The sequence below is a fragment of the Corvus brachyrhynchos genome, unplaced genomic scaffold, assembly GCF_000691975.1.
Source record: "Corvus brachyrhynchos isolate BGI_N302 unplaced genomic scaffold, ASM69197v1 scaffold245, whole genome shotgun sequence".
Taxonomy (NCBI): Eukaryota; Metazoa; Chordata; class Aves; order Passeriformes; family Corvidae; genus Corvus; species Corvus brachyrhynchos.
The window spans coordinates 1-23,841 of NW_008238988.1; the positions used below are offsets into that span (position 1 = coordinate 1).

At 39.0% G+C, this 23,841-nt stretch overlaps 1 protein-coding gene across 1 annotated transcript in view; it reads right to left on the minus strand.

Moving 5' to 3' along the window:
* Window positions 1-14: 14 nt before the first annotated feature.
* The window catches only part of LOC103618865 (protein jagged-2), a gene marked incomplete at its 3' end in the record, with an annotated part of 63,022 nt that continues 39,195 nt past the window's right edge, over window positions 15-23,841 (minus strand). The window contains exons 5-23 of the mRNA XM_017738787.1: window positions 17,825-17,955; window positions 17,322-17,441; window positions 15,221-15,334; window positions 14,269-14,382; window positions 13,597-13,710; window positions 13,012-13,058; window positions 12,570-12,743; window positions 10,051-10,201; window positions 9,596-9,760; window positions 8,914-9,027; window positions 7,792-7,905; window positions 7,305-7,418; window positions 6,317-6,433; window positions 5,632-5,659; window positions 4,685-4,770; window positions 2,366-2,479; window positions 2,050-2,165; window positions 592-837; window positions 15-161 (exon numbers count right to left, since the gene is read on the minus strand). Of these exons, the coding sequence (XP_017594276.1) occupies window positions 15-161; window positions 592-837; window positions 2,050-2,165; window positions 2,366-2,479; window positions 4,685-4,770; window positions 5,632-5,659; window positions 6,317-6,433; window positions 7,305-7,418; window positions 7,792-7,905; window positions 8,914-9,027; window positions 9,596-9,760; window positions 10,051-10,201; window positions 12,570-12,743; window positions 13,012-13,058; window positions 13,597-13,710; window positions 14,269-14,382; window positions 15,221-15,334; window positions 17,322-17,441; window positions 17,825-17,955 (2,326 nt within the window). The remainder of the gene's footprint in view (window positions 162-591; window positions 838-2,049; window positions 2,166-2,365; window positions 2,480-4,684; window positions 4,771-5,631; window positions 5,660-6,316; window positions 6,434-7,304; window positions 7,419-7,791; window positions 7,906-8,913; window positions 9,028-9,595; window positions 9,761-10,050; window positions 10,202-12,569; window positions 12,744-13,011; window positions 13,059-13,596; window positions 13,711-14,268; window positions 14,383-15,220; window positions 15,335-17,321; window positions 17,442-17,824; window positions 17,956-23,841) is intronic.

Genomic DNA, 23,841 nt, shown 5'->3' on the forward strand with positions numbered 1-23,841 from the left:
ACACACACACACACAAGTCTCATACTTACAATAGCAACTTCCACTGCGTTCTCTGTGGAGTAAGATGGATCACATAATATTATCAGAGTTCTGTCCCTAGAAACAGTCCTAGTAGCTGGTAAATATCGGATTTCAGAGCAGATATTTTCTGTTGTAGTGCCCTGTTAGAAGCAAAGGAGATTGCGTAATTTTAGTTCAAGTAAAAAATAGCATGTAAAAATAAGGATCTTCAGAGTTCTAGCAGTTGCTAAGAACTGATGAAGGCAGCAAGAAAGGGCAGAAAAGTGAAGAACAGTGTTTTGGAATGAAAGACAAAAAACTGAGCTTGCATGATTACGTTAGTACAGTCTGAGCCCATCTTGAAGTGTAAATAGTTCTTCAAGACTCAAGAAAATAAAATATTCAGTACAAACCCTAATTTTGCCTCACCCTTTAGACAAAGCACAATTAAAAGCAACAGAGGAGTCTAGTAATAAAATTTGCAAGCTTATAATAGCAAGGAGTCATACTAGAAACCTTAATCTTGCATGCTGTGACATAGAATAGATCCCTACATATAGTGCCACACTTCATTAAGAATTCCATTCTCACCTGGGGGACTTTGTCTCCATTAAAAATTAAAGTAATTCTAGCACAGTCATTGTCCAAGTACCCAGAATTAGGCAGACATTTGATATTGATAGGCAGAGGTTCAGAGGCACTGCATTCTCCCCAGTCCGTGCACGGTGGCTGAAAGCATTTCATATACTTTTCCTGGCATTCTTGACCCATGGGACACTGGTTATTTGAATTATCCCAGTATTTGTGTAACAGACAAGGCTTTTTTCCACACCACACCTAGAAATTAAAAAGAACAAAGCACTGTTGCAAGTTGCTCTTACACATCAAATCAAAATGAGCAATTCACATAGGATGGTCATGAGCTACTGCTGCCTGCAGAATATCTGTGTTTTGATACTGCTGTAGTCTTAGTAGCAGATGGAGCTGCTCTTCCACAAAATGAGGACATTTTGTGCAGACAGAAGAGTAAAAAACTGTGCAAAGATAATCCAAGAAACCACTGACTGGGCACATCTCCTTAGAAGTTTATGAATTTGTCACACATAACTGAGTTATACAGAAGTTTAAGCATTTATTTTAATCTAGTCCTCTAGGCGTCTTTAATCTAGAAAGAAGTATCCCCACAAAGATTAATTTCTTCAATATTTACACTGAGACCCCTGCCAGAGAATGCTGAATATGTTAAGAGCTGATGCACACTGGTGATAAGCACAGCCACTCCAACCATGCTCCCAGAAGAAAACAGTTTGCTGGTACCCACAAATTACTGGGGTGCAGCAAGTTTCCAAATACAGCTCCATTCCAGCAGCTGGACTTGGATGATCCTTGTGGGTCCTTTCCAATTCAGGATGTTCTACAATTCCATGTAGCCTTTAAGATCCTACATAGCACTCTACAGCTATTGGTGCAGGAACTTAGAGCTTTCTTAAAGCACAATTGTCAGCAAGAAAGTGCAGTTGTGCCATTACATGGAAGAAACCAAATATCACACATGGATGAGTTGCATTTACAGCACATGTTCCATCTGCATCTAGGTCTTACTTTTCCTCAGTCACAAAACCACCAGGATCTAGTCCATAATACATACACAAAGGTTGAAATCTGTCAATTCATAAAGCTGCTGAAGGACAATACAAAAATACCCACTGAAAAAACTTCTTCCTACATGTCCTAATTTCACAAAATTAGGAGCTCTAAAACTGTGTTTGCAAAGCTTCAGCAGTGTGATTTATTTACCCTTTACTCTATGCCAGCTCACATTTCATTTTCTGCAACAAGTGGTCTAGAGAGCCTGTTCTAGCAGGTAGGGAGCAGGGCAGTAACTTATGATTATAAGACAATCCATAAGTACTTTTACAGGAAGCCACTTTTTAAAAAAAAAATTTTTAAACAGAGGAAATTTAGAGGAGACAAAGACTAACTTGTGCATGAAGAACAATGAGTTTGTTCCAGCCACAGGAATTTAAGAAGATAGGCCAAAATGCCTACCTTGGTGCAGTCAATACGTCCATCCAAACAGTGGCAGCTGTTGCACTCCTGTTCCCACCGGCTGCCATGGGGAAAGGTCATTCCTTTAAGCCAGCAAGGCTTTCCAATTCCAATCACTAAGGGGAAAAAAACAAAAAAAAGGCACACTCAGACACTTCACCTCTTCAAGTTATAAATACTATACAAATTTACAAATTTAAATTAAAAATATTAGCTAATGTTCCTTACATATCAGACTACTGTACATAAACTTTATATGGGCTACATTGTGCCCTATTGTTTTCTGGGTAAAGGTTGATAGCAGATATAGGAATACCTTCTTGGCATCTAGGACCAATTCTTCCAGGGGGACAAGTGCATCGGTATCCATTTATTTCATCTATACAGGTGGCACCATATCCACAAGGAGAAGACTGGCATTCATCAATATCTGGACAGAAAACAGGTAAAAATCAGTGACAAGGACACAAAATATTGTAATTAATAATTTACTGAGGTGTAATCTAACAATACGTCCTTTCTTTAAGGCAAAGGACACTGTAGCTTCAGAATTAATCTTGTAATTAAACAGTTCTGCCATTTCAGCAATAACCTGCAATAGATTTCTTGTAATTGCACGCTAATTGAAGTTCTGGTAATCAAAATAGCAGTCATATGCTGACTCATCTCACAGAGCAGAGGTGTTGGACAGCTGAAGGTGTTAATGCCTTCTCCACATTCAGCTACAGAACAAGTCCCACATCCTGTTTTGGCACTGATCTCAGACATTTAGGCTTCATACAAGAGCATGTGCTTTCATGAAGTTATCAGAGTGCAGGAGCTGAACAATGAACTTGCTCAACAATGCTCAAAAAAGTGATTTACTGCAATACAAATGACCATAAGGCAGAACAATAACAGTTTACTTTGTAACACACATTTGCTGAACATTAATAACCTTCAAATAGTGAGTAGATTAATTTAGTACACAGACACTTAGCACAAAAACCTCTTAAACCCTTTAAAGATGCAGAGGCTTAGCCACAGAAACCAATGGAAGAAGGCACGGAAGCATGATCCATTCAGATGGACAGCAATGTGCCATTTGTTATTCTGGGGAAGTGACCAATACTGATTTATGCAACAGAAACCAACTTATCAAGTTGTGAGCCATAAGCACCAACTGCTTCATCTTCAACCAGAACCTTTCTCTTCCAAAGCATCTTTGGAAAGGTTTCCTTCCACTGAATATAAATGCCCTTTCCAACCCCTCAAAAACTGTTTACACACCAGTTCTTGTGTCATACACAGCATCAGCTCAGTTTAAAGTACAGGAGTTTGAAAGTGAACAGAATAAATGGCAGTAGTGAGACAGTTGCACATGTAGGCAATGGAAAACAACCCAATTGTTGCTTCCTTCAAAAGTGCACTAAGATGAAGTTTTAAGCAAATACACAAGATCTAAACTTCAACAGGGTTTAACTACTCTTTCCTCCTCTTTACTCCTTCAAGCTATATAGATTTAAGATTCTTCAGCCTCTGTATGCTGAAAAAGGTGACTTAACTCTGTTTCTGCATTAGCCATAAAAGGTGTTTTTGTCAGCTACTCCTTCCATCTAGACCAGTCTAAACAAGTAAAAAATGTCTGCAGCTCCATTACAAATGCGCAGTATTCGTATTTGTGACATCCTAGCCTTAAGGGGAAGAGGAGCAGCCAAGGAGAATTCAATATCCCTTTCTGGGTATCTGGATCTAGACACACAATGATCTGCCATCCCTGGTTCTGTATCGAGACACCGCTAAGCTGATGCTTCCACAAGGGCTGCAGCTGCCCTCCAACCAGAGGTGCTGGTTTGTCTTCTCTATGCCAGAATGAGGATGAAGTCTCAACTTGAAAGCACATCACCATACTGATGGAGTGGAAGGACCAAGCCCAAAAGCCTTGAGGCTACAGAAGATCTGAAGTCTGATCTTCCAAAGCAGAAAGTAAAAATAAAGTATATATCCATTCAAGTCAAAATGGTAAAATTCCATTAAAAAGACAAAAACAAAACCCAAAAAACCAACAAAACAACAAAACTCCCCCACCAGATTGTTCCACAACACTTCAACAGAGTTTTAGGGTCTGTTTTTCTCCCTTCTTTTCAGCCTCTATCCTTCAGAATAACTGCAGTGTAACAAGTTTGTTTTCTAGCTTTGGAAGACCTTTATCATACTTCTGTTATTCACGTGCCAGCACTACACTCACAATGTTTTTGTTTCCATTTGCAATGTCTCAGGGGATTTTGGTTTCTAATGTTCAGTAAAACACATACAGATATGTCATCTTTACCAACAAGATGTTTATCAACAGAAATATTTAAAACTTAAGCTTCTATGAAGCCAGCACCACAGAAATGTCACAATTATCCAAGAAAAGCCAGCAATGAAGTCTTTAAGCATGATTTAAAAGCCAACTCACTTCAGTGCCATTCAATGAAATAAGTAACAGACCACAACCTGCCATTACTTGCAAGGTATCAGTACCTAGCTAACAGGTGGCTTCTGCTTCATTATTTGGAATTCAGCTGAGCTAATGTAAAAAGGGTCATCAGGTGTTCTTTCCAATTTGTGCAGTGGTACACCCATCCAGGTCTCTACCCATGCAGGTACTTACTAATTCTGCAGTCAGGACCAGCAAAGCCAGGGGCGCATTCACATCGGAACCAGTTCACTCCATCAACACAGATCCCTCCGTTGTAACTGTAAACAAAAAAGTCTAGTTAACAAGCCTACATTGTTTCATTGGTCAATTAAAGCTTTGGTAATTAAAGCTTCTGCTGCTCTTCAGGGGGACAATTTATTCCTATCAATAGAGAAAGTGTAATGATAGATAAATATCATTATTGCTTAGCAAGTCAGAGATTAAAACAGCAACATCCTACAGGTGCATGAGGAAGTGCATTCACAGAACTCAGAGGTGGAACAGCACTTTCAAGTGAACACAAAGAAAGCCCAAGTTTTTCCAAATTTGGTTCTTTTTTTAATACATGAAGCACGGATTATGGCATCAGAGTGGACAACTGAGAAAGATAAGGTAGATTGTTTCATCCACACATCAGTTTTTTCCCTTTCAACCATAAATATCAATCTCTATATTTAAAATATTCCCATTTTATCTTCCAAAATTCAAGGTTTTTTTTAAACGCGTTTATACATAGTAATTGGTCCAACAGGACATTTTTATATTATTTAAAATTATTTACTGTAAACGAACAGGTTTTGATTTCTCATTTTTTTATCCTATCCAATTACAAATACTTCAAATGTCATCATATGTGATTCACTTCATATCACTGTAATTTACTAATCAGTTCCACCATGGAGACTACACTAAAATACTTTTACTTGTTTATACGTGAATCAACTCAGGATTGTTTTGTAATCTTTGTTGCTGTCAAGGAATAGATAAGGCATAGCAAAAAAAATGGTTATAAGATATTTTACAGAGGCTGGCTTCAATTATTTTAGAGTAAAAATAGTTCTAATCTGTAATGTAAATCCATATTACTGTGCTCATTTTTATTTTCACAATAGGTACAGGACTGGAGTTCATGCACTTACCATGGATGAGGGTTGCAGTCATTGGTGTCTAGAAAAAAGAATATAGACTAGTGTAAATAGGGGCACAATTTATTTTCTAATAGACAACACTATAGTTCAGAAGACAATATATTTGATAAGAAAAATATACAGAACTGAACGTTTTCTTCCACACTTGCAAAGGAAGTTCAATTATCATTTATATCAACAGTAGGCAGAGTAAAAACAGAACTCAAATTTAAGAGTTTCCCTCCCACTCCCAATGTTACCCCTGAGGGGGGGGGGGAAATCCAAGTTTCAGGCTTTACTCCACCTAACCAATTCATTGTCTTGGTATGTCAAAGTAGTTAACTGCTATCCTCAGAGAAAATGGCTTATACTCCACTGCCTGCCTTTCCAGATACTTTTCATTATTAAAATTATTATTTCTGTGAGTATTTTTTCTGCTCTGCACACATTTCCAAAAATTGTATTTTTATAGAAGGCTGAGAGTCTTATTTTGGCAGAGACTGGATGCAAAAAGCAGCATGACAAACCCTTCATTCAGTACTCGAGCATCGTCTTCTTTACCTACCTCCCACTCTGAATGATTCAGATATTTTGGCACATGAACCCCATAAACTTGCTTTGTCTCAGTGAACAGCTCTCTGCCAGACACTCCCAATATCCCAGGGGGATGCAGGGGAAGAAAGGAGAAAAGCCTTACTCTGTGTGCATGTGCGTCCTTCCCATCCTTCTTTGCAGATGCACGAGAAGGAGTCTCCACTGCCAACACATGTTCCACCGTTCATGCAAGGGTTTAGAATACAGCTGCTGTTTTTAGCTTTGAAAACAGAAAAAGTCTCTATTAGCCCAGAAGACAAAGAGTACCCTATGCATCTGGATGTGTCAATATCACAATCCTACACAGTATTTAAGCCAACAGTTAAAAACTTAAAAAGAGGTCAAAAACCTCCTAAAATACATCACATGACAGTCTCTCACCTACCTTCACCATCATCCCAATTCAATCATTTAACCAAACCATGAGATTTTATTAACAAAGAATTACCTCCTTTCTGCCCCATCTGTGTGAGCATTCTTCAAGTACTGCTAAATTATTATTTTGGCATTGAGTTACCCAGGCCATGAGGTGTTCTTTACAATAAAATATTAGTATTAAAATCTCAGTTTTTGATTAAAAGCTGCAATTGCATCTAAAAAGTAGAAAAACTGTACTAACTTATCTTCATTCGACTTCCTGATCAAAATGGAAGTTTCATTTTCAGAAAGATACACCACAGATACTACATTCAGTCTTCCAAAGAAAAAAAAAATCACAAATGGTTCCCCTACAGCAGGCAGTAACTCTGCAAATGCCCCAGGAAGAACCACTTCATTTCATTCCCAGGAAAACCTTTACACAGGGCCTCTAAACACTAATAGAGAAGTCAAGACACCAGTCCAAGTTTTCTAAAACTGCTTAGGAGAGAAGCTATGGAAAAGACCATATAAGCAGCCAGAGGAGAATAGCTTCCTAAAAATCAGTATCATGTCAGGTGAGTGGAAGAAATTACTTATATTTCAGTCACCACCCAACTGGAACAGCTTTGAACCAGCCAGCCAGAACAGTGTGCCTGTTTACTAAACAGCTGATTATTTAAATACTTCTCTGCTTCTTCTGGCTTCATCTGTAGACAATTTAAAAAGCTTACCAGTGTTGCAAGTACTTCCTATCCACTCTGGAGGACACGAGCAGCGGAATGTGTCTCCATCATCATAGCATGTTCCACCATTACTGCAAGTGTTTGCATCACACTGGTATTCACCTGCACACCACAACAAAGCAGTTTTAATTGCCATTGGTCTGGCTGAATGTTAGAAACAGGGACTTTTTAATCACAAATTAAAGAGGCTTCGTATTTAAATGCACCAGTATCAAACACACATTGTTCCATTTTCTGTATTACAATAAACAACCCAAAGAATGGACTCTAAGGACATCTCTCATGAAACTGTTTTGCTACATGAGGGGATGCATTTTTCAAATGTTCCATTTTGTGACTGGGAAACTGGAAGGGGTAATGAAAGAGCACCTATTTTTTCACTGCAATTGTTTTATTTTAAATTTCAGGAACTTCAGTACCACAAGAAGAGAATAAATCTTTGGGTAATCTAAAGATCAAAGCAAGGAACACTTACGTGAATGACAAGTTTTGCCTTTCCAGTCATTCTTACATTCACAATAGAAGTCATTTACCAAATCAATGCATCGGCCACCGTTGTGACATGGGTTAGGAGAACAGTCATTGAAATCTAAAAAAAACCCAGTTATTCAGATTAGATGATCTATCCCAGCCAAGGCCAGGAGAAAACAGAAAATATTTCTTTAAAAAGAAAATAAATTTTGTACTATTTAGGAAGACAGCAGTCCTAATTATTATGAGGTTATCTTTATACATGCATGGAAAATACTCTGATTTAATACAGAACAACATGAGTTATGACTTTCTGACAGCTTAGAAGGACCATACAGTGTGGCTTCTCAGTAGAGCACCAAAGTTGCTTTGTTTTTACAAACAGCTGTATTCTGAACTTCAGAAAGAGCTTTCTAGTAGGGACCACAATGTCCTGAAAAGGAGCCCCAACCCAGGACACCAACAAGAGACAGTTAAGGCTCCCTTCTTCTGTTCTATGTTTCAAAGCACAGAGTTACAGCCATCAAAGGTGGCTTAATCACATATATGCATATGCATATAAACATACTTTCACAAACATGGATTTTAGAGAAAGCTCCTTTCACTTGAGACAAACATTTTAATGGGTGGAACATAAGTATTCCAGAACAAACTTCATCCAGACCACACAAAAGCTCTTTTGACAGCAATAGCTGCCAAAAACTGCTCAGTCTGTATTTCACATCTTAATTGATGCATGTCCTGTAACAAGTCTCAGCAAGTCCTTGCCATCATGTTGTAGAAGAGACTTCATTCATACCAGAAAAAGAAACTACTGCAGTTTCCTCTGAGGTGTCTTAACCATGAACAGGTCTAGTTCACTTCTTGGCCAACACTTTTGCCTATCCCCCGGACAAAAAGTTCTCTTCTCCTGAGATAAATGATGAACTATACCAGAGAATCAGATTCTGCTCTTATTAAAGGCACTGAGGCTTTTAGAGCAGCTACCTGAAGTTATTTCTGAAAATACTTCTGCAAACAAGACTTAATTATAGAACAAAGAAACTAACCCATTATTAAGCGCATACCAACCATCTGTTACAACAAACGTGCATCATTTGGCCCTGCAACACGGAGCAGTACTCACTTGTATCACACAGTTCTCCTTCCCAGCCACTTGAACAGAAACATCTAAATGAATCAACTTCATCAATACATGTCCCACCATTCTTGCAAGGTTTCCCAAGACAATCATTGATATCTACAACAGAAAGTCAACAATTATTGCTCAAGGTTGTTTTCACCTACTCCGAAGAGTGCTCTACACTTGTGTCTCTAGGAAAAGCAGCACAAAGTTATTACTGCATTTGTACATGCAAAAGAAAAGCTCAAACATCTGTTTTCAAGCCTGGTGGGGCTTCTGGCTGTATTGTCTCTCATGTAGCAAGTCAAACCAGAGCACTAAGTTAACCCAGCAAAAATATCCAGGGGTTTAAAAAACACTCAGACCAGAAATACATGTTCTGGTCCCTTTTTTACCATTCTCCTGTTGGAGAAATCCATGACTCATAAGACTGTACATAAAGGTAGTGGGTACAGACACATTTACATCGAAGTTGGATTAAAACCAGTTTTCTTTCACAGAGGAAGTGTAAACCACTACAAAGACTGCTACCAGAAGAAACAACTTCAAGCAGTACATCTGAAACAGTGCTTTATGCAACTTTACTGAAATCTGAATGTTTTATTTTATGTTGCAAAGCTTTGTAACATTAACTTTAAAATAAATGTAGAGCAAAAAGAATAATCTTTTACATGCTCCTACTTACTTTCATGACAGTATGTTCCAGTAAAACCTCTGTCACAGGCACAAGTGAAATTCCCTCCTGGCTGACTAATACACCGTCCATGAGGCCCACAAACATTGGATGAAATGAAACGGATTCCTTCTTGGGTAGCATTAGTGAAGACTTCTATTGTACAGCTGTCTATTACTAAAAAAAGAAGTGTAGTCTTTAGACTAATGATCTGTATCACCAACCAGATTTTAGTTCTAAAAGAAGTTTTACAAAAATTAAAACCAATCACAATTTCATGTTAGCTGTAAGTCACCATCTAGCTCTTCATAAAAATAAGGAGCATTTCTTCTCAGTGCCTCACTATTTTATGAAGTCCAAGAGAACATAATAAAAACATTTCTGCATTACACTATTCCCCAAAATGCCTTAATTTTTTTTTTTTAATGCACCACCATCAAGACAGATTTATGAACAACAGCAGGTACCTTTACAAGAATTGTTCTTGCAGTGGTCCTTGAGATGAGAACAATTTTTTCCATCGTAGTCATCAGGGCAGGCACAATAATAATCTCCTCCCAGATCATAACATTTAGCCCCATTCTGGCAAGGGTTAGGTTCACAGAAATCAATATCCATCTGTAAGAGAGACCACAGTTAGCAGCAGCTGCTTCATTTCCCAGGAGTAAGCAGCATTATCTGCTTTGCCAAAGATGCAGATGAAGCTAATGTACAAGGAACCTCAAGTTTTAAGAAGGTTTATGAATCATAAATACTGCATTCCATCCTGCAAGACAGAGAAACTTCAGCTTACTTTAGTCTACCCTAATACAAAGCATTTCTGACACTGCTAAAAAATACTCCTTTGCAGGAGTCTGAATAAGCACATTTGCAGTAACTCAGTAAATAATTACTTAAGCCATTAGGAGATGTCTTACTGCAAACTTCTCTGGATCATTATAAGTTACTTCTCTGTCCTTCACACCCACGTACCAAGTGCTACAAGGCAAGTTAAATACCAGTGCACTTGTCAGCTTTGTGTCTGCAAGATACTTAAAATGCACAGAACCTGAACAAAATCCCATCCCCTAGAGCAAATTCTCTTCCCATCTCAATTAGCACATAGAATTTATTATAAAACCACACAGCTTGGAAGGGACCTCTAGAGGTCAGCTACTCCCCACCTCCTGCTCAAAGTAGGTCTAGTTAGACCCAGCTGCTCAGGGCCTTATTTTCACAAATACCATCACCACACCAATTTACACAGAAACATGAGATGCATTTTGAACTCTGACCATCTGATCCAGAGAGCAAAATTCAAAGCTTGCCTTCATAATATATAACCTTTAACACAGACATTGCTGTGGCAAAACAATTCTGCTGCTTTCCGCTTTAGACTGACACAAGATCACTGATTCGTGATGCCCTAAATTGGTATCAAAATCCACAAAGCAGCCTCAAAAGGGATATTTTTACATCACAGTATCTTTCCTCCAAATTGTTATTCTTAAGGATTGCTTTTCTTCCCTCAAGTCAGTTTTTCCTTCTTCACATCTCTCTTGGGAGAAAGATAATTTTATGTCTGTAAAGTTGAAAGCTAAGTCCAATAGTGGTTTTGATCCCTATTTTTAGCAGTTCAGTAGCTAAACAGGAGAAAAATGCAAAGCTAGCCAAAGGAGAAGGAACACAAATGGTGTTAAATACTTAATTCAGAGGAGCACATACAATTCCAGCTGCAACAGAAAAATTTTCAGCAAACCATTTCGTGCTCTCATACAGAACATTCAAAGCAAGCTATAAAAGAATAGCTATGGTCTGAGAAAGATTCTCAGATCTCCTCTATCAGATGTCTCCATTTGTTTCCTTCCATTAGTGTAAATTTCCCCTTCCCAATGCAAGTTCAGTAGCTGGTACTTTAGTATCTGGAATCAATGGTAGATATTTCCTGCAACACACAAGGCAAGCAGCCAACTCTCCCCTATTATTCAAGCACATTTGCTAAAACTTTAATTACACAGTATTGTATAAATCAGCCCAAAGTAGAGCACTGAAGTTATGATCCTTATGCAGGAACAGTTCATGAGCTATTAGGTGCTGCACCAGTTTTATTAAACTGGTTGGTATCTGCAGACCTTTTAAATTTTGAATAAAATGAGTGCACTGCTTCTTTAATGATGCAAATGACATAGAATGAACTTACTTCAGTCTTTAAGAGACATCACTCTAATATCCTCCACAAAAAAATTCTGGAGCAAATCCAACGACATTCTAGTCTAATGCCTCCAGCTGATAGTAAGCATAAGATTCAGATGGATTTGACTATCAGCAAAAGCCAGAAAGTGAATACTTAATGCAAAATAATTTCACACTGAAAAGCCTAATGTCCTCCCTAAAAAGAGGAATATCTTCATTTCCATTAAGGACTTTAGGAATTCTCACTAAGACTTCAATATTTCAGATCTGAATCCTTAAGCACTAGAACTACATGTTCCTAAAATGATCTCAAACAGAAAGTTCTGAGAGCCAATACTTGCCTATCTGCCTGCCTTTAGTAATTATGCTAATTATCACCATTATATATAAATAACTGATACATAATTATTATACTCCTACCAATAGCAGTAGGATTACTTGAAGGGTAATTCAATTATGTACCTCAGAGTTACTAGGATGAAAACCTAAAGCACTCTAGTGTAAGGAAAGGACACAGGTCCTGAAAATTACAAAGGGAAACATTTCAAGCTTAAGGAATATTTGCAGCCTTAAAACACTTAGGAAGGCCAATACCTATGTGCAACAACTTGCAGTTTATCAGGCTGCAAATTCAAGCTTTACAGCTACTATGACAGCACTCCACAACAAATTTGCTTATTCAGAGTATCAGGTAACAGCTACGATAGGCAGCAATGCTCCAGCCTTGGGTTACTCCCATTTAAACCCAGAGATATATTTCTTTCAAGAATTCAATCCATGCCAAGCATTGCAGTAATGTCTGTGCTGCCCTCACCTCGCAGAAGACTCCCGAGAATCCCTGGGAACACAGGCAAGTGAATCCATTCACCAGGTCTTTGCACCGGCCCCCGTTCTGGCAGGGATTGCTTTCACACTCGTTGGTTTCTATCTCACAGTTTTTTCCTGTGAAACCACGAGGGCATAAGCAGTGGTAACCATTCACTTCATCCTTCACAGAGCAGGGAAAAGAAGCAGAAGCATTTGTTTATTGATGAAACTTGCACACAAAAATTCAAGTTGTTTGGTATTCTGGATTTGCGAACAGCAGTAGCACCACAAAATTTTATTTTGTGAAATGGGTGCAAGAGTCTGCACGTGCAGCATTGCATTTCTAACATTTGAACTCAATTAACCAAACTGTAATTGCAAACTACAGAACTCATAACCAGTCAGAGAAAGACTAATTTTGAACATGGAATGTAATGAACAAGAGTTACCTTACAAGTCCCTCCATGCTGGCACTGTCCATGACAGTCATTTATATCTATGGATAAAATATGCAAAGCATTAGAATTTATACTGGAAGACTAAGCTGTAAAGTATAGGTTTAGCATAAAAATGAAGAAAAGTGATTTTCAAAAAGGTTTTTTTCAAGATGTTTCAATGGAAAGGAAGGATTCTTGATGCCTTAAGAGATCTCTATTTTTAAAAAATATCTAATAGAAAATTACATTCTATATTTCTGCTACAGTGTACTAAAAGTGAGGTATCAATATCAGTTAATTTAGCATCTAACATTTTAAAGTATTTTAAATTGAATCAGTATATATCATTCAGAAACATGTAAGAGTCAAGAGATTTATTAGTTAAGCGTATATCTAAGCTCACTTTAATACCAATTACCTTTAAAAATAAATTTTCAAACCGTATTTTCAATTTACATTGCTAGAAGTTAGAAAAATCCTGACAACAGGTATTTTTTTATTTTAAAAGTATGTATACCATCACTCATCATGATTTTTTTTTTTTTTTTAAAGAACAAAGCATCCTACTGTCAACATACATACTAAAGAAATACTAACTGATATGACAATTTACTCCTGTCCATCCTGGAATGCAGTCACAGTAATATCCACCAATGAGATTTTTGCAAGAGTAAGCATTAACACAGGGTTTCCCCTCACACTCATTAGCATCTGTGAAAGAAGAGAAAATAAAGAATAGAATAAAGAACAAACCCAGAAACAGATTACCACAGCACCAAGCAAAGCATCCATGCAATCCAAGCATCAGAAGTTCATATTATACACTGGTAGGGCACTAAAACCATTTACATATCACAGGACTTGAATGCACACTTGCCTATAGTAGCACATGCACGTTATCTTACTCTTCCCTTTGCCAAAACTCAAAAAGGCAATTTGTTAGTCAGGGCAAACCCCTTCCCTGGCCTCCACAAGCTTAGTCACTGTTCTGCCACCATGGAGAAGGAGCTACCATCACCAACGCTGCATTTTGCAACAGAAAAGTTATGGGGCATTCTAAAGGAACTGTTACAAGTCAGCTGAAGTTGGGGCTTAAATAGTTACAGATCCATTTGAAACTTCTGGCTTTAAGATCTGCTAAAGAGGTTCTAAGATACTAATAACACACACATTCCATGTTTTCTTCAATAAACACCATGCCAGCCACACAGAGTTATTCATTGTTTAGGAATAACCTCCAGTGGTCTCCAAAGCTTTCGAATTACTTACCAAGCTGGCAAGTTGCTCCAATCCACTGTTGTGGACAAATACACTCGAATGCATTGACACCATCAATGCAGGTCCCTCCTTGAGCACAGGGGTTCGAGGCACACTCATCAATATCTGCAAAGTCAAAAAAGGGGCCTTCCATTACACGGCCTAAGGCTTGGCTTAACAGGTTCTGCTTCAAAGTTAGTTTGAGATGAAGGGGGAGAATGTTCAAACAAATAAGCTTAGGAACAGACTAACGTTTCTAACCTAATTTTTACTTAGGCTTTTCTCACCTCCTTGAGAGAGAGGAGAGAAGATCTGCAAACAGCAAAGAAGAATCAGCTAAGCTACCTATGATTTGCATGTTCATTGAAAGTTATATTCCTAGATTCATGACACAAATTTAGCCAGTTTTGGTTTTGTGGTTGGTAATTTTCAGGGTTTTTTGGGGTTGTTTCTTTTTTTTGAGGACAGTTGCTGTTTAAAAACAGGTAAGCCACCTGTGCTCCAAATCACAGGCAACATGTAAACTAATTATAGTCTCACAATACATTTCAACCACTTCTCTGTCCTCTGAATCAGACACTTAAGCATTTAAGTGTGCAAATCTACACTTCTACTACTAAAGAAGGGGAGAACCTTTGACCTTCACATTTATATTTCTCAAAATGAAACCATTCTGTATTTTGCTTTAGAGTGGCTAAGGAGTGAGGAATTGTCAAACAAGCTTTTGGATATGGTCCAGCTATGCTTTTGATAACTTTCTGATAACAGATCTCAACTGCATCGAGTCAATACTGTGGGCTGCACAGAACCCTCCTCTTTTCACTCTGCCAATGCTCAGCTGTTAAAAGACAGGGAAAGCAAAAAACTACCACCAAATTCCAAACACACAGAGTGTGATATCACCAAGTAAGCTTTATCAACCCTTCCAACCCAACAGGTCAGTCACCAGCCAAAGCATACCCACCAATAGCACATGTTGGTCCACTCCACCCCGATGGGCAGTGACACTTGAAGCCTGACGAAATCTCATGACAAATTCCACCATTAGCACAGGGATTAGATACACAAGCATGCTCAGCTGGGGAGAAAGAAGGAAAGAAATTCCTGCTAAATACTCTTCCAGTACCAATTAAGGAGAACTTGCACTTAAAAGTTGCATTGGCTAAAAGTAACCAAGAAAATTGCAGTGGAGAGATGCCAGCACAGAAGTTTGGAGCCTTCCTCTCCCCCTTGCAGAGAGTTAAGATTCCCAGTAAGAAACTGAAGCAGGATTTTACTGAAGATGTACCATCCTTCCTACCTAATGACTAGAAAGCCTAAGCACAGACAGGTCACTATTTCAATATCCCAGGAACCAGCAAAATTCCCCATTAACACTCTGCTTCCAGCCAGGCACTTCCAGAGTACTCCAGCGCTTCTTTTAAATTCAGTGATACAAAACAGATATGCTGTAAGCAAGGCTCTGAACATTTGTAGCAGTTTTAAGTATCAAAGGTCTGTTTAGCTTCACTCTAACACCGTTCCTTGGAAACGGCAGGGAACAGAGGTGCTTACAGGCAGGGCTGCTCGTTGTCACTCCATGTAGGGCTGTAACACTGCAGAGGCTGCACGAAGCAACCATCAGGTTGAGGAGGGACAACCTTTTTGAAACTTCTTTTTGGTAACTTCCCCTCTCAGAAGCCAAGGAAGCTTTTAGTACCAGTACCTAAAGCAGCTCACATACCATCCTACTGTTAAAAATCACTGCAGATCTCAGCAAGTATAATGGCTCCTTTTTTCACTGCCTCCTCACCTGAAAAGCCAAGCTACTCCCCCACAGCTTTCAGGGCAAGTTATGACAAGATTTCATGCATTTTAGCCTAAACTTTACATCACATTCTACCAGCTGAAGCAAAATTCAAGTTTTGATGGTATCTTAATTACCACATAGCACTTTATGAGGTTCAAAGATCTACATCCTGATTAACTCTGAAAACCTTCTGCTGATAATAGTTTAGTGAATTTAAGGCCAAACACTGAGGTGGAAAAAAAGCAAGGGTTCTTCCCACCTAAACTTTTAGCTATCAAGGAACAGCAAAATTCATCATGAGAAGACTAAATATCATATTTTAAAAGAAGGATTTAACAACCCATCATGACAAAGAACCAGAACACCCAACTGAATACTACATGTGAAAAAGTAGAATCAAAAGTTTCAATTCTTCTCCAAACATCAAATCTTTAAAGCAAAATATGAAAGAACTAGAAATTGCACACTTGCTCATTTGCCTCCAAAGTGAGAATAATCAAGAAAAGTCACCAAAGACCAAAATCATCCCCAGAACATGAACATTTTGGTCTTTGTGTAATACATATACAGATAGAAAAAAGCAACATGCTATCTTCATACTGTGGTTGAGATAGGAAGCAGTTTTTCAAGAGACAGATCTGTTAGACTCAAGTGAAAGCCATACTTCATCACAAATGTGGTTTAAATGCTCTCCTCCATTTAGCCAACAGGCACAAGGAAGACATTTTCTGTTCAGACTGTTTAAGGTGACTCTGTAAGAGGGTTTGAGCACATTTCCATAGTAGTTAACCTTTCATTATTAATCCAAACGTATCAGAAGTCCCATATTAGAAGATTATGTTTCAGTTGATTAAAACGGATAGTCAAGACATTCAGACAACTAAAAAATTGGGCCAAAGCCCCACATCAGAGTAGAAACTGAAGAGTTCATCACCTCCACCTTTCTTAGTCCCCAGCTTGGAAAAGATGCATGTTTGCCAGCAAGCCAGAAGACAAGAAAATGGGCAGCAGGGAGACAGGCAACAGGGAAAGCCACATGTGTAACCTATTTCATGAGACTACAGCCCAACTGCATGTTTGGATTAAGAAAGAGAAGCCAAATATTCTCAGTCTTATCTAAAGGGAAACTGGTGCAGCATTTCTGTTGTCTTTAGTGATTTTTTGAACAGCTAGGCTAAGGCACTAGACAGGAGAGATGGAGCATATCCTGACTGAAATGTAGAAGTGCCTAAACCAGCTGCAGATCTGCAAAGAGAGATGCAATATCCCAAAGTACCGATCTCGCAGTTCTTTCCCGAGTAGCCGTCGGGGCAGGCACAGCGATACTCATCGGGCTCGGTGTTCATGCAGGTGCCGCCGTTCAGGCAGGGGTGGTGATTCCCACAGTAATTCAGATCTGCACAGAGAAAAGGGTCAGTCAGCAGGGAACAGATCTCACCATTTTAATCCCTAGTCAGACACACAGATGCCTTTCTGGCTCGAACATCCTTCACCCACATCATCCCCATATTCCAATGGCTAGCCTGTGATCTGCTAACTATCCACAGAACAGGGAAGAATGAACAAGAGACAACTGCAGGAGTTAGAAGAGTCAGGACAATTCCAAGCCTTTTGTCTTGAACTTCCTATACTTCTGATGCCTAGGCACCATCTGCCACACAAGAATTAAGGCACAGAAACACTCGGGTAGTTGCACACTAGCAGAAAAAAAGAGGGTTAATGAGTTATCAGTTAATCATGCAACTTAACTTATTTTTCCTGTACATTAATGTTAAGTACCTTTGTTACAGAGCAGGCCACCCCAGTTGGTTTCACAATTACACTGCCATGGTTCATTACAGCTCCCATGAGCACAGCCTGGGTAGCGGACACACTCATCACAGAACTGTCCTTGCCAACCATAATGACACCTAAGATGTAAGTTCACATGTTAAAAGTTAGCAACATGATGCTTCATGATCAGCATTACATGTATTTACAACACTACACTTACCATTCTCAAGAACAAGGTCAACTGTTCAATGTGCAACAGATAACAAAACTTTATTTATCCTGTTTAGAAGGGGCACAACTAGTCCTGTTGATCCTTACAGGAACTGATCCTGCTCAAATGTGTTACACACCATGGCAACAAACACCACCAAGCACTACACGTTATGAGAACTGGACATGAATTAGTTGTTCTTTCACAAGAAGTCCCATCTTCACATAATCCTCTCACACTAGGACAAAAATTGTGATTGATACAAGAAAGCTGAAATTGATTTTCAGAAGGAGACTGCTGGCTTACTGCATCAAGCACTATAGTGTTTTTCTGTGAAGAGAGATTTCAAAAGAACAGCCAATTTGCTCTAGAGTGCTACAGCCTCAAAAGACCAGGGCAGCCAGAGAAGCAGCAGTCTTGACAAATTTCTCAAGGCCTGGTTCCTCAAGAAAACCTTTTTTCACAGATTTATTCCCTTATACCCTCAGTGTTCTCTACTGACACTATGGAAAAAGTACTCTTTGGAGAAAGGAGGAGCGAGAACAGAAACAAAAGCCATTAACAATTCACTTGTTTTGGAGTTGAATTTTTTCCCCAAGATTTCTTCTGAGACCAGTATATTTATGCTAATCTGTAACAGAACTCTCCTAAAGAAGCAACTGTTTATGCTACAGAAAAGTATTAAAATTTGAACTTACGGGGGGGAGGGAGGATAGGCTAATGATTTAACATATAAATATATTTCACACATATTTTAAGTACCAAGAAATAGTAAGCTTGTTCTTTTGGGCCAACAAAAGAAATGTTCTGCCTGTTAAGAGAGTATTTCTTATACAGAATTCAAGAGACATACTAGCAACAAAAAGATGCATAAAATCACACTGAATGGGAGTTGGGCCCACACACAACAGTGCAGCCCTATTGCCTATTGGAAGAAAAAACATTAGAAATCAAACTACATTTTTTAGATTAAACACTACCATTCTATTACCCACATGATTTGAATAGTATAAAAGAACAGAAAATAAATTAAGTCTTGGAGGGAAGGGAAGGAGGGGCAGTGAGAAGACAAGGAAGAAAAGTATAAATGAGGAGTCTTGGTTCCTTGTGAATCAATCCTCTTCCACTGTTTCAGTAAGCTGGATCAAATCGCCAGAGGAACAGAACAAGCTGTGCTGGCAGCACAGCATTTAAATTCTTACTATTTACATTGGCAGAAGGAATCTAGAGGCAGATCTCTGCAAGACCATTCTTTTCATATGAAGTTCTAGAACTACTTTGAGCTCATGTCCCAGTACCTGCTCCTGCCCTGAAAAGCTCCCAGTTGCAGACCTGCAAGGAGAGCCTCAGGTGAGTAGCCAAGCCCAGAGGCCTCGACTGCTCCTCTGAGCTGGGCTGGCGGAAGCCTGGAGAACACTCATATTTTGGAAGCCTCTTTCTTTGGCTGCAGCAGCAGCAAGAGGAAACAAATACTGCTCCTGCTAAATTTGATCTCTTCCTTCCTCCTCAAGCACAAATCATCCTCAAGAAAAATCTTTTCAGAGGATGATAATAAACAATAAAAAAAGCATTGCAACTCACTTTACTGGCCTCAACCCAAATCTTCATCCATGCCAAACCTGGCACTACTGCCAGTGATTCACCATGACTATCCCAGCCAGAGCCAACTCCCCACCCACATACAACAAGCATTTTCAAGAGCTGAAAGTCTGCATCACAAAGCAAATAATCACAATAACTCAATTTATTCTCCCCAGCCAATGGATAAAAACTTTGTTCAACATTGCAGCGGTGCTTAAGAGTACAAAGAAAAATACAGCTCCCTTCTAGAACTTGAAGGCATCTTAGGCACCTACTCGAGTTTGCAGGTATGCTTGATGGCATTAAAATTACTTCATCAGAAAAAGGTTGCTGCTTTTTCGTGATATTCAACACAGCCAAAGTTTACTGTTAAAGTTTCCACCAAGCCTGAGGGAAATCACTTCTAGAGGCTAAAAGCAGTCCAAAGGAACACAGTGTTTACAAGTCAAAAGGTTACTATGTGGTAAGCTGATCAGCCTTCAGTTTACAAGGAAGAATAAATTAGGATTTCCTCTTGAACAGGAAGTCTGGTCGCATCCTACATTAACAGGTGCTAGAGCAGCATTAATTCCACTTCCTTCTGAAAAGATAATGCTTACATGGATCTCAGCTCCCCCTGAGAGCAAGATGGGATCAATAAAGGTAAACCAACCCAGAAATGGGTAAGTGTGTCATTTATGGGTATGGGTATGTAATTTATGACAAAAATATCAAGACAAAAAACAAGGATGAAAATGGTTAATGATTCACTATGAGAAGCCCAAGTGGTACAAACACAAATTCAACATCATTTAGGAAAAAACCCCCCAAAAAACCCAAGGCAGAATTCCTTTTCATGTACCAACCACTTGTGCAAAAGCCAAAAGGAAACTGCCAGTGCAGCTAATAGTGGGGCTAAAGTTACTTCTTCCCTGCCCTCCCATCCCAGTTGAGCATCAACTAAATTCCAATTCTAAATATTTCACATCTGACAAAATAAGAAAGCCAAATATAGAGAATCTATAAGGCTTCTCATTGTTCAACAGACAAAGAAAATTCTTATTGGAATCAAGATTCTACTTCCTTTGTCCTTCCCCTCTGCTGACTTCATCAGCTCAAACTTGTCTTCACAATCCAGCACATGCAAAACAAAATCAGACCTGGCTTAATCTTAGCCCTTGCCTGGGTTATTAGCAGTACAAAGAAGCTACCATAAATAGATTGTTACAGTTTAGTAACTTCCTGATGGAAGGCTGAAGCACAGGCAACTGCTCCCAGACCAAAGCATCCCTTTGGGTCAGAATTAACACAGACAAAGTGTAATAGGGAGAGAAGAACAATTGTTGGTTATCTTGAAACCAAGAATTTAGAGAATAGATCTGGTAATTCTACAGGCATGCTTCACAGTTTCCATTTTCCTTAGATGAAAGCCTGGTGATAATAGGAAAATGAGAACTCAAACAAGGCTGGAGGAAGTGGAGGTGGCAGGAGTTAACATTAGCAAAAAATTTCAGATAAGACTTCAAATCTTCAGATTAGAAAAACTGCAACTGTGCAGAAAACACACTGCTGTCATTGACAAGCAAAGCCACAATAATTCAGCTCAGTGGGGCTTCAAACAGCTAAATTTCAGGATAAGGAAAAAGGACTTTCTACAGTAAATCTCAGTGTGTTTAAAATAGTAAATTTAGCAACAGGGAATCCTACAAAAACACTCATTACTATACACAGTTCAAAGGTACATATGTACCAGAGGCAGGGGGAAGTGGGAAAAAGAGAATGAAACGGAACATTTGGAGGGTTTAATTTTTCCTGGGGCCAGTAAAAAACTAAATTCATCAAGTCCAATAAAGCAGATTTTTCTACAGAAATATGTTTTCCTTATGTTCTTCTGAAAGAGATATAATTACAGAAAAAGCTGACTGGCCTTTGCTTTCCTCTGAGGAAGTTTGTGTTATAATTATTGAGAGCTTAGTTGAAATTGAGCATTTCCAAATCAGATGGAACAAGCTGTTCAAAAGGTCCCATGTTGCTGTATGTAAAACAGGAACATCATTGTGAGGAAAGGCCCTGAGCAATATGGTCTGACTAGACCTCCTTGGGCAAAGAGGTGGGACTAGATGACCCTGGAAATGCTGTCCAGACTCCGTGACTTTATGTCAAATCCTACAGTGGCAGTTATAGAAGGGATGTGGAAAGGTAAAGAGATGTACCCCAGATCCTGATGGTCTGTGAACCACAGCCCCTCAGCACCTTGCATGATTAACTCCTCCTTATCCAAAAGGAGGATGCCTCTGCTAACAGCAGAAAGTCAGGGTGCTCTCTCAATGGTCAGCTTAAACTCAGCTCTTTGGTAATATCTTCCCACATGGTTTATTCTCCTGGTTCAATCACTTCTGGTTATTTGAGAGTCCTGATCCTTCTGTGCAGAAAGTTCAGCTGAGGAATTTCGCATTGCACATCTCATCCAGTCACTAATCTATGCTGGTAAACCTTACAAAAAGCTCTGTAATTCATGAGAACGAGGGGATACCTAAATAAATGCTGTTCTACACCTAATTACAGAGCTTTGTCAGCACTTCATGCATAAATACACCTAAGCCACCAAAGTGAAATCTATTTCTGAAGTCAACACCAGAATATGGGGCCTAAAAAAAATTTTAAAAATCTTAGGGATGATGTAGGCAATGTGGTGTAAGCCTTTAAATATCACAGGTTACACCTTACTGATATATTGCACATCCTGCAAGGAGTGACAAGAACATCATTGTGACGTATTCATACACCTTTTTATAAGCAGACTTTTTGGAGGGAGCTTCTCCCAATCATGTTTCAAGTGGAAGCTGGGGCCAAAACACTTAACACACAGGAAAACAAAGCAAAACAGTGACATTAAGAGCAGAAGCAAAATGCATCATTCAGGGGTGGGGGAGAAATAACCCTCTTAAATAGAAAACCACTAAATTTTCTAGTGACGTGAACAGGATGGTGTTGCAAAGGCCAGAACAATAGCTTTATATTAGTTATTTACTTAAAATAACCGTAAGAAAGCCTGTTTAAACTTTTAGGAGATTACTTGTTGCACAGCAGGCAGCAATACTGTCCAGCTGTTAGGTCCTACACTTCTGAGCATCTGGATTCAAGGTTAATAAGTAGTACAGTACTCATTCATTAATACTGTCACAGAAACACTTTGCCCACTTTCCTACCTTCTAAATAGGCAAGACAATTTTGTGAATAGCAAAGGAAAACATGCTCATTAATGAACTCAAATAATTTCATTACCTGAAAGCTTGTTATCTTTTCCTCTCATCCCCAGCATTCTTATCATGCTGAAAGATATAAACCTTTCCCTAGAAACTTTTTTCTCCTCTAATAAAGGAAGTTATTGAAAGCTAACAGTGTCACTCTATTACTACGTAGAGTTTTTGAGAACAAGTTAAAAGAGGGGATGGTTCAAATGTTTTTAGGCAGAACATTGCTCAGTTAACTTACATAAGTGGCTCTAAGGGTGTGCCTGTATTTGCATTAGTTCACACCAGGAACATGCATTTTACCTGAACTGCCTGATCGTTCCTGTTGATGGTGTGTTAGTTCACATCACAGAGCTGCTTTGGAACAAAGGAATTGGATTCCTCTGAGGTTAAACTAAGGTAATGTCAGACAATGTATGCCAGGAGCACACCCAACATGTTCCAGCTGCAAACAGGCATTCAGGCCACAAGAACAGACTAGAGTGTCTAAAATTTAAAGCCCTGAAGTGTTTGGAGTATGATACTGGGTTCTCTGTGCTGCTTTGATCTACTGTTCTAGTTCAGCTGCACTCCCCACACTGTTGTAGACACAAGTTCAAGCACTACATGTTTTTACTTCCTGCACACCTCACATCTCCTGGATGCAGATTCACACCTTTAGGATATGTTCTGTATCTTCCTACCCACTCACAAGCACGTGAATGCAGAGCATGCCTCAGTTCCTTGACCAATAAAGAAGCAAAACATGGAATTCTTTGCCTAACTTAAGGTGGCTGCTTGTGAAACTCCTGCCAACACTCCCTAAGGGCTCACCATTAGGACAAAAGAAACAATAATAAAAGCACACTGGTTATAACAACAGGCAAGAGAACTTAACATGACGAAAGACACAGCAATTGCAAGAATTTTATAAGATCTTTGAAACCTGAAGCTGTGATAGGATATCTCACACCAAAGAGGAGACAGGAGATGTCCCAGTCCTGGTACCAAGTGCATTC